Raw genomic sequence first — 11,755 nt, 5'->3', positions numbered from 1 at the left:
ACGGTTTGATGATAAACCAATCCCATAAAGCTTATTGCTTGAGTAGTATTATTTAACTTTTACCCTAGTCGTAGATCATCTTTCACTCTTGCCTTCGTGATTTTTGTATAAATATCAAAATGCAAGAAACCTACATGCCAGTAGTAAAGTATATGTAAAAAGGAAAGAAAACTTTATACGATTTAGTGTGAGATATCATTAAAAAAAAACATCGAATGTGAGTGTGACATGTTTAAAAATCGATCGTGTATGACTTTGACACGTTAAAAAGAACGATCGGAGGCAAGGATTCCATGTGTAGTAAGTGATCGCATGTGAGTGTGAATGTTAAAAAACATAGGGAGCAAAACAAAACGTGTGTCCAAGTCAATATTGAGACCTGTGTTTCACTCCCCAATTACCTTTACAACTGACCTAATGATTGAATGTATCTAGCAAATGTCCATACAAGCTTTGTACGTTTGAACTGCATTTCTAATTCTGGTTGAAATGTAGTTTTTGTGTGTAAGTACAGCAGAGTATCCCTATAATGTATCGTTTAAATTGTTTTTAAAAGATTTACAGAGAGGAGAAAAAATGCCTCACTAGTGCTTGAAGGTAAATAAGGTTTTAAAGCTGGAAAAACACCTTACAAATATATAAAGTTTAACAGAAAGTCACTTTTTGATGTCATTTTTATTTCAAATCAAAACTACCATCTCACTTTTGCATTTTAAAATACATGCACAATATTCCAAAAAGAAATTACATCAGCTTGATCTGACTTTGGGGTTCAGATACCGGCCTTTCTCTGAAAGAATGTGCATGAAAAGCGGCACTGTCAGATACAGACCTTTCTTTCTGTGCATGAAAAGCGGCACTGTCATTGTTATGAAATTTTTTTTACATGGAAACCGTACGATTTATTTTTTTTTCTCTTTGCGTTTAGGTTTATCGTCTTTGGCAAGTCTAATGTTGCGGCCAAATTACCAGAGGTCTTCAACATGATGCGAGCGATCTTCAGCGATTGTGGAGACGGCGTGAAGTATGAAATAACTGAGGAGGAGTTCAACGCTCGATATTATCAAGCAACATGTAACTTACAGTCATATTCATCCTCCTTATCTACACCTGTTCACGTCTTCCTAAAAAACCTGACTGAAGTTGAAGACGTCGCCACGATGTTATTGCTCCAGCACATGAAAGAAGAACCAATGGTGGCAACATTTGCTGGAATGTTTCCTTTGCACGCTAGTCTAAACCATGCTTGTGACAATAATGTTGAGATTATTGATGGTTTGGTGGATGGGCGTCCTGGGGTGTACGTGCGCGTTTTCCGGGACGTGAAGGCAGGGGAGGAAATTTTCACCACCTACATAGACACGACGATGCCTAGAAAAATTCGACGCGCATGGCTCTTCAAATCATTCAACTTTTGGTGCCAGTGCCGACGATGTCAGTTTGAGGGGGACGGTCCTAATATTTGTACCAATTGTGGGAAATATGCGCAAGAGGACAAGAAGTTTCCACATTGTGGAAAATGTCAGAAAGCCTGGTACTGCTCTGTCCAGTGTCAAAAAGAAGCGTGGGTTAAAGGGCACAAGGTCATCTGTCAGTTGCAACACTCTAAGGTCAATCCGAAAGCAATTGATACCGATCTACAAGACAGGTGAAATTTGTGTGGCGTTTGAGTTTCACCTGAGTGATAACATTGTATCCCTTTTGCTTGTACTCCTGTCATGGTTTCATTCCTATCTTGACCACGTTGATCCCTGATACATTCCATATTAGCTCAGGTGTGCTGATTCCTAAGAAAAGGGAAGGTGTCCAAGAACACATTGACAAAGTTTTCTATTGTAACATCAATCGCAATTTCTTCGCAAAATTGTTAGGAAAAGCACGATATCGCTTTGCAAGCAGCATGAATGAATACATCCACTTACCTTACCGAGTTTCACAGATGCTCACAGATGGTGCTGATGAACAGCAAATAGTACTGCGTAGGTAGTTTGGCCTCTATGTCAGCCTTGGTTTTGTTGTTGTTGTTGTATTTAGCTCACTTAGTCATAAGTTTTAAGTGGGCTTATGTTTTAACCCAGAGTGTTGGATTTCGTCGTGTGCTGTGCGTCGATTCAAATTTGATATTATAAACTCTCAAAAACTAATGGAACGATGTGGTCTAAATTTGGCGTTGAGCGATGGGCTTTAATTTTGTTTTTAAATATCATACTGATAGGATGTCAAGAACTGCTGCCGTTGCGAAAAATATCAAATTTTGAATCGACATTTTCTTTAAAAAGTCCGCTAAAAAGAATCTTGTACAACTTGAAAACTCCATCCAAGTATGAAGACTTTTCAAAAGTTATACAAATAATTCCGATCCGACTTGAATTATGGCCGCTGTTTCTAACAAGTATAAAAAACCCATCTTCTTTCAGCAATTAATATTTGCAACTTCTCATAATCTTCCAGACCAATTTCAACAAAATTCAACAACGAACATCCCGCATGACGGCCTTTCAGAGTGTAAAAATAATAGTATCATCTGTGATAAGCTTGTAAAGCTCATAAAATACAAAGACTAATCAGTGAGACAAACCTTCTTCAAGCAAACGAAAAGACCGTGTTTGAGCGACCTGTCATGGGGTTTCACGACGAACACCTACTCCCATAAGAATGATGGTGGTGTTGGTTCTCGAGTAATGTTCTTTGTGGCAGAGCGAGAAGAACCATTAGAACATTGTTCTCGAATCCCGCCCAAGGACACTCGAAGTGGCATTGGTGCACACTGACACACCGTTGTGCCGTGAGGCAGATATTAATATATTTTGGATAATATTACTGGAGATTTTGCGATTGAAAACAACATAGTTGGGAAGACCCTGTATCGAAATGACTAAATGATTACCAATAACGTTGTTAGGGTGGCTTTTTTGTTCCAAGTGAAAATAAAATGCAAACAATGTTATTGCTCAACGTTCAAAGAAAACTAACACGTAATAATGTACATCTCGAATTGAGGCATTACGTTGCTCTTTCCCAGTTATGCCATGGAATCAAAAAAGATAAATCAGTATTTATAATTTTGAAGTAATAAAGATTTAATAAAGACTAGCCAATTATTAAAAATCTGCATTATTGCAGAGAAATATCAGTTTACATACATACGTTGTAACGATCGATGTGCATGACTAAAGTTGGGAGACTTTAATGTTATTATTTCGACAATTCGAATTTTAACAACGAAGGCAGGGTCTTCCTTTACGTGTAACTTGTCTTTGTATCCTTGGATACGATTTCCATCTATATGACTTAGCATCCATTTGTATGTGATAACCATCTTTTCCAACACCCGAAAGCATTCCAATACTTGACCAATGTGATTTGAATTACCGTGTGTTTCAGTGCAACTATTCTAGATTTTTAAGTTCTTTAGTTTTTTTGTCTACATTTCCCACCATTTGCACTGGAATTAACATTTTTACTTAATTAAACACTTAGCTTTTCTGAGGAAAGGAGTGTGCAGAAAAGTGAATCATTTCCTTTCTTGCTGTTTGTCCTTGTGGAGACTTACTGTAACAAATATATATACAGCTTGAGAAACACTATTTTTGATAGCAACATTATAGACTGTAATGGATTTTATATTATCTCATTCCTATGCAATAAAACACCATTTTTTATTACGACTCTTTGGTTTCAAATATTACGTTTCTGATTTCCAGCAATTTCGTAACTTAATGAGACTTAGATTTGCTATCGTTTATTTTTGTCTTGTCCGTCCATTCTCGCGTGATACCAATTGATCTGATCTTTGTGATAACGAAAATTTCTTTTTTTCAATCAGTCGAAAGTGACATTTCAAAAGTAATGTTCTGTGTGATTGGCTGACCTAAAATCTCAGTATTAAACTCGATTAATGAATGGTTTCCAGGATTTGTGCTAAAGCTGTTGACTTCTCAGGGTCACTTGAAAGACTTTTTGAAGAAGATCAACGCAAACCGTTACCGTATTCTACATAAATCGCTTGTTTTGAAGAGAAAGGGTGCTTTAATTTAATTATATATTTTGTACCTAACGTTTTGCTGATGAAACAAATTTATTCATTGTATCCAGTATCCAAAACCCAAAAAGGCAAGAGGAGAGAAAATGAATTGTTTAATGGTATCCTTTCACCTCAGTTGAAAATAGAGGATTGGTAGTGAATACACTAGGGTTACATAACAAGTCCAAGAGTTATCGTGTATATTTAAAAAAAGTAACTTGTAAGCTTAAGAAAAACGAGCACAATAATTGGAGAACACCTTACAGCAGAAACGGTTCTTTAATACAGAAATCAACCGCATTTTTTAAAAAATTCCAACGAATAATGAAATGTGATTTTTTTTTAGTAGAATAGTACTGTAATTTACGTCAGGTGGTTGCACATCATGTAAACGCCACAGAACACACATAAAAAGTGGGATGTATTTCATATTAAGATATCTTCCGGATTACACTTCATTTTACATGCCTTTCAATGCGGTTATCAATTCATTTGCAAAATAAGAATTAGAGGCACGCAATTTCCAAATGTTAATTATGTCACTAATTATATTTTTCTGCAGTACTTCTGGAAAGGGAAAGAAGATGCATTAGATATTTCTCTTTGTGTCAGCTTTCGTTTTGGACTACATAATTTAGAAGAGTAATGAATCAGTTGTTAACAACAATAGCAGCAGCAGCAGCAAGAACAACAACAAAAGCTTCCAATAAGTCGCAATTAGCTTTCTGTGTCAAGTTCAGGAAATAGAGGCAATGCACATGTACACTTGACTGACTAGAGAGATGCGGAGAGGGTCGGGTTGGAAGGATTTCTCTACCTTTATTATTCTGGCAAACAGCGAGCTGCATTAGAAAATAATAAAGGGGAGATTAAACATATTGACAATGATGCCATCGTGTTTGCAGAGACTATATGCCGTGAAGCAAAAGTTTTTGCTGTATGTTGAAGCGATTAATGATTACGCAGCTAGAGTTTCTCCCTCCCTGGTTTTATGACTTGGACTGGATTTTATTGCGTGAATGGCATGTGTAACCTCGTTTTGAACAAATATAGCGAGATTGACAGAGTTCTAATTGATATGCAGTAAACGTGGAAATACGAGAGTCGATATGTCGGACCTTGTATTATGTAAAGCTGGCATCACTGCAGATTTAGTTCGTGTTCTTGTAAGTTATTCATAATATTTGCAGCCTGGTAATCAATGTATTGCTTCGAGCTAACTGATTCGATAAGGAAAAATAAGTTTCTTGATTATGAATTATTTTTATAGCTAATATTTATTGCTACAACAGTAAACAGTATCTTACCCATTTCAGACCAATGGCTAATGTTGATGCATGTACAAATGGATTTAAATAAACAGAAGTCTTGCGTATTTTGAAAATCGAGGTTACACATTGTATGATTATCATATTACCCTGGAAACCATATACTATACCAGTCTGATATCTGGATATCCATCCCATGTCATGATTGTTTTAGAGGTATATTTTTCTTTTCCTACACTTCAAAGTACATTTGCCTGAATTTTAATAAAAAGTGTTATCTTACGACAAAGTCTGTTCTTAATCACGTAAAGGCCGCTATGTATTGACACGTGTATGGATGGATGCATACATGTATGTCTGAATATGTGTCGACAGCCTCGTAATTACACTGTTAAATAAATGGTAACGTACCTTTATTTTGCAGTATGTTATTATATCATTGATATATTAGCACGGTCAATAAATGTTTAATATTGTACAGATTAATTTCTGCACTTTGGGATTGTATCTCGAGTATCTTTTATAAGACTACAGACACAAACAGAAAATATCATTCAATGCAAAAGTAAATTGTTTTAAAAGATCAAAACTGGAAAGTCGAATCATAAATAACTGTCGTTCGTTTTCCAAGTAATTGTGTGAAAGGAAGCTCAAATTTATTTAAAATTTTAATATAGAAGTACTGTCAGGAAGCCTTTAATTTTTTTTTAATAAAAAAAATGCACCGGTCGTACATAGATTGATCCACTAGTTTATTGTTATCCAGATCCTTTGTGTTTATATGAAGAGAATATATTCAATGTCCCAATCTATCATATTAGTGCTGATGTACTATTCATCCAACCTATGACTACACACAAGGTATCTAAAAGGTACCCCCCCCCCATTTAAAATATTGAGACAAGTTCCGCAAAATAGGGAATGTTAAACATTTCAGTCCGTTGTAAACATCTAGAAGTAAATTTTACAGTATCATCCGACAACTATCAAGTGCATCCCTGGGATTGGTCGCATTAGTAAATTTGCACACAAAAAAAGAATTAAACATTTAAACCCTAGTTTCTAAATGGTCCCTATAAGACCATATTAACAATGGCAATTGTTTTGCTTGGCACATCAGACTTCCCGTGAGTATTCAAATTAGGCGGTTCTATTGCTTATCTTAGCTATTGCCAAATTGTTCCTTTAAGACGGCCCACTAATTTTCTAACTAGGAGAAGTCCTTGCAAATAAACTACATATTTCAACACAAACCGTGCAAGTTCTGTTATTGAACAAATTTCTATAGTAAAAACGTAAATTTTAAGTTGCTAACAAAATTGAGAAATAGTTGTAACTTATACCTGTTTATAAAATCCACTTGATAAACCACAACTTGTCCTGTATGGACATGTATCCTTTATATAGAAGTGAAATATATAGTTAACTTAGGTCAAACTGTTAGCAACGGGTACATCTCAAAGTGCCCCACTCACCACAATTGTCTATCGTATGGCTTTTAAAAAGGAAACTTGTTCTGGGAAATCGACGTTAGGCCATGCATCTTCTAAATGATGACGTGTAATTCTTGAAACTCGACACCTTGAAGGACTGACTTGTCGATACAAGCAGCATTCTGTGTAAAGTTATGAAACTGATTATCAAGTGGGTAGAGATAGTTAAAATCGGAATAAACTAGACAACATCTTTAAAAGGTCTACGAGAAGTCTCGGCGACCATTTGCATCAAAACACGAACGGATGAAGTAAATTGCCAAGGGCAACAACTCTATCCAATACAAATCACATTTAGGTCGATGAGACAATGTTCGAACTAAAATAGTGCATTACAATATTCTGAATGGTTCCTACGTGATGCTGCTGATAAGAAGTTGATGCAGTGATTGATAAGCCATTTGCACATAAGATGATATATCCCGTATGTAAGATTTTATGAGAAGACATTGAAATTTGAATAATATTTTTCTTCTGTTATATTTTGTCAATCATAAGTACCAGAAAGTTTGGGACCACATAAAGAGTTCGATAAACATGTTAATGCTGGGGAAGATTTTCATTCGCCTCGTCTCGGCCAATCCAATTTTTGCCTGGTTTGGGCCGAAATGCAGCAAACTGGTGCTGAATGTTTGAAGGGAAAAACCAAAGAACCAATCACTGTAGTAATTGCAATCTAGCCGCAATTCACCCCGAAGTATGCCGCAAATCTAAGCCCTAACACTGGCTCCAGGTAGACAAGACACGAAGCACCGGAAAAACTTCGAATAAAAGCGGCCATTAAAAATATATAAAAGGTTCTTAAATCGTATATGATTGAAATATTTGGATGTCTCGTTTACGGTGGTGTAAATTATGAGTGACCGAAAGAGCAGACGCTAAAAAGAAACGTAATCATCGAAGGGCGAAACAGCGAACAGCGGGAGTTAGTTACCTTGTATGCAGAGATGTAGACTATTAGACTGGGAACAGAGTTAGTTACCCCCCCCCCCCCCAATGCTGCTAGAAACCTGGTATTACAAAATATTTATTTGGGAACTTTGTGTATATAGTTGTTTTAAAGTTACATGCTGGATAATTTTCGCAGCAACTCTGACTTGACAGCATCCAGTTCATAATTTTTTTTTTTAAAAATCTTTAGTCAAACCGTTTCCTCAGTCTTAAGTAGTCTAGTGTACGTGGTGCCACATGGCCGTTAATTTAGGGCCATATTAAATACTTGTTTAAGCCTTGTTATCAAGTCCACAGATGTGTGATTGACAATAACTTCTCTTCGTCAATAGTGTCAAATTTAGAATGCAAATAAGTTAGTTGTTTTAGCACAGTGTGACCTTGGCATGATTGTTATTTAACTGCTAGAATTTGTAAACGTTACTAGGTAATGACAGATATAAATGGTCAGCAAGTCTAGTCAATACGAAGTCGTGATCACCAGTTATTTGTTGTTTCATATTGCAAGTCAGGTGGCTGCATGAACTGTACTGCCAGTGGCGATAATGGTTTACCTGGAACTTGATGAGGCTATCAAGGTATAATGTGCAGTGGTTTTGTTTTCAACAGTCTCTTGAGGATGTTCAACGTACTTTGGAATCACTGAAGATGTATGCTTTGATTGGATATTGACGTATATCGTTTACAAAATATAGTCGTTTGAGAGTTACTCTCTTCCCTAATTTCTTCCTCGAACTCCTTGAACAATGTCTGCTACACAGACATGATCAGAAATAATCTCATTGATTATTTGCACGGTAAAAATAAAATCCCTCACCATTATTATTCAGGAAGGGTCTAATGGTTGGCGAAATTGTTTTTATCTAAAATATGTCAATTTAGTTTGGGTAGCCGGATGGCCGAGTGGTATAATGTTTTTGCCTGATGAGATCATTGATATCTCACCTCTTTCTACGTGGGTTCGAGTCTTAGGCTCGGAAAACGTGACAATGCGAGAACGCTTGTCAGTAGCTTCGTGTGGGTCGGTGTTTCTTCCCGGATTCTTCTTCTAACAAATATACTATCACGCGCTGACAATGTCATTTAGGCCCCCAAACCATCAACAGCAACAACATCAAATTAGTTCTCCTGGAAGCATGAGGTATTCGTACAGGATAGTTATCAATTTAAAAATGAAGTAAGTCACTAGTGAAAGCAAGGTTCGGCATGTTTGGGGATTTGTAACTATTGGCTAAGAGCCATATATGTTGTTGAAGAATACATCATTTGAATTTTTAAACAGGGCACAAATACAATATTGACAGGATACGTCATGTTTCAACATCTGACAGATGCCCGTTCTTGCAGGGAAAGAATCTCATACCCCGCATTTACGGTAAGATTAAAAACTAAATTCATCACAGCAGGAAAAGTTTACACAAGTTTTGATCATAAAATGTAGATGAACTTAGTAAATTTTCACCTATGCACTGCCTTTTCTGTAAATTATGGCCATTTTTTTTTTTAAAAAAAGTTTAACATTTCAGTTCAGCCTTTCCTGTACGGTATGCTGGGAATTTAATGCTAAAAAAAGGTTGCGCCTTACATGTATTATCAACTTCTGAAAGAGTGACAGGTGTAAGGTGAAGTTATTTACATCTGCAACATGCACAATTTAGAGAATATTGGCATACCTCTATGTTACTTTCATATACTGCGGCTGAAATTTATTTGGATTATGTACTTGTGTACACAGCTAACCAAAATGACTGCTCCCGTGTGCTCAAAGAATCAGCCTGAATTAGTGTAAAATACGCAGTCGTTAGCAGTTACTAAAATAAGAAAAGCGACTTTTGCCATACTAGACAATACTAACTTCTAAAACTGCAATGAATTAATTACCAAATATATAAAATGTATTTAAAAAAAAGTTATCGGCTCTTTCTTTTTTTATACACTCTACCTCTGAAGTCCAGGAAATGAAAATGACCAGGCGGAGCTAGCAGGTTTTTGGGGGATGCACATCTAAAATAATGCCAAGCTGTATGCTCTATAATCCATATTACACGCATCAATCATTCACCCAAATAAAGGGAATATAAAATTCGTGGAACAATACCTAGGATATACAAGGTTTCCAAGCATTAGATGAGAGGGATATTCTTGCAATACATCGGATCGTTGGGAAAAGTGGTGCCCAAAAGCCAGTCGTTGTGAAATTTTGGAATGCAGAATCCACATTCAATATCGCCATGAAGAAGAAGGATTTTAAGAGCAAAGACAATGTAAGAATAGTGGAAAATGTTATTCGGCAAAATATGGGACTCTTAAATAGACTGACCACCAATCCAAAAATTGAATCTTTCTGGTATTACAATTGCAGTGTGTATGACAAAACAAAGGCTGGTAAAAGGTATAAATTTGACCTTTTTGATGACATAAATAAAACAATCAATCCTTATCCAGGTGTGAAATAATTTTTCATAGTGATTCATCTTACAATTGGAGTTATACAACTTTATAGCAAATTATGTGATAACATTTTATTCTCGCCTATGTATATTCTGAGTTAGGAAAAGTGGCTTTAATTGCAGGACAAAGCCTATAATAGGTAAGAAATTTCACATGACCTTGCAGTTTAATTTGGACTTGTGCTTTCACTTGCACTTGATCTTGAAAAGAAAGAGTATAAGACGTTTGTGTTTTTCATACATTAGTCATATGTATACATGTCTGTGCATATGTATGTCTATCTATGAATGCATAAATATGTATATATGTATGTATGCATGCATGCATGTATGTATGTACGTGTGTGTGTGTGTGTGTGATAGAGACACCTTTATACATACGCAGACATGTCCAACAAACAGATGAAGAACTCGTATCTCGTATATAATGGTTTTTAATCTTTTGGCAAAGGAAGAAAATAAACGAGCAAAAGCTGTGTTTTTTATAGTTTTTTTTTTCAATTGAAAGCTATTAAATCAAGAAGAATATATTCAATTGGTTAAAAGATGCATATCTTACACAGTTGAAGAATATTATTGTGAAGGCGATAAGAAAATCCCACTTCAGTTGAAATTAACTTGCAATGATCAATTGTTTTTTGAAATCCTTAAAATGATTATAAGATCTGAATCAATTAGCTATTCTCAAGCTAAGACAAAACTTCAGAAACAAAACTGAAAGAAAATCGAAGCTGAAGTATGGACCTTACATACTTTAGTGGATCAAAATAATAACTCCATTATTAAAAAAGAACTGAATAAAAAAAAACAAGCAGATTTAGAAGAAATGAGGAAAAAAGAGGTGGAAGGTGTAATGTTAAGATAAAAAAGCAAGGTGGTAGGAGTCTGGTAAAGTTTTTTAAAAATATTTCCTTAACCTTGAAAAGAGAAAGTGCACCAACAAAACAATAAAAGACTTAATTATGGAAGATGGAACAAGGGTAACATGTCCAAAAGATACGTATTAAATCACCTGGTAGATTTTTATGAAAAACTATACAAAATCCCAAAACAACAATAATTTACAAATTCTTAATCACTTTTTAAATCATGATAAAAAAAACTTTCAGGTTTTAAAAAATGCTCGTGTGAAGGTAAGCTAATTTTTTGAGGAATGTGGTTTACCACTGAAAAATATGACAAATTAAACTAGCCCTGGTTCCAGTGGATTCACTGTTGAATTCTACAAATTCTTTTCGAAAGATCTAGGTGGCTTTCTCTTTAGGTCTCTAAATGCTGGATATGATATGCAACATTTTTCTGAATTTCAGTCTCAGGGAATTATTACTCGCATCCCAAAGGAAGATAAAGACAGAAAATTCGTTAAAAATTGGAGACCAATTTCACCACTCAAAGTAGATTACAAGATTGCTTCGGCATGAATTGCTTCCAGGGTCAAGAAAGCCCGCACTCCATTATTATTAGTGACAGGCTACAAGGTTTTATGAAAGGGAAATTCATTGGTGAAAACACAAGAATTTCGTATGATCTTATACATCATACTGAGGGAGAAAAAAAAATCTCGTCTTC

General features: G+C 35.5%; 1 protein-coding gene across 1 annotated transcript in view; it reads left to right on the top strand.

The window, feature by feature from the left end:
* LOC149782858 (uncharacterized) overlaps positions 1 to 5,574 on the top strand; it is a 34,862-nt gene extending 29,288 nt beyond the window's left edge. The window contains exons 4-5 of the mRNA XM_089934392.1: positions 929 to 1,648; positions 4,587 to 5,574. Coding sequence (XP_089790518.1) covers positions 929 to 1,648; positions 4,587 to 4,617 — 751 coding nt within the window. The 3' untranslated portion in view covers positions 4,618 to 5,574. The remainder of the gene's footprint in view (positions 1 to 928; positions 1,649 to 4,586) is intronic.
* Positions 5,575 to 11,755: the final 6,181 nt, after the last annotated feature.

This window comes from Sinohyriopsis cumingii, chromosome 15 (assembly GCF_028554795.1).
Source record: "Sinohyriopsis cumingii isolate HCF-2022 chromosome 15, ASM2855479v2, whole genome shotgun sequence".
NCBI classification, from domain to species: Eukaryota; Metazoa; Mollusca; class Bivalvia; order Unionida; family Unionidae; genus Sinohyriopsis; species Sinohyriopsis cumingii.
Note: the sequence above shows the minus strand (reverse complement) of the source record. Positions and strands in the feature narration are given on the sequence as shown.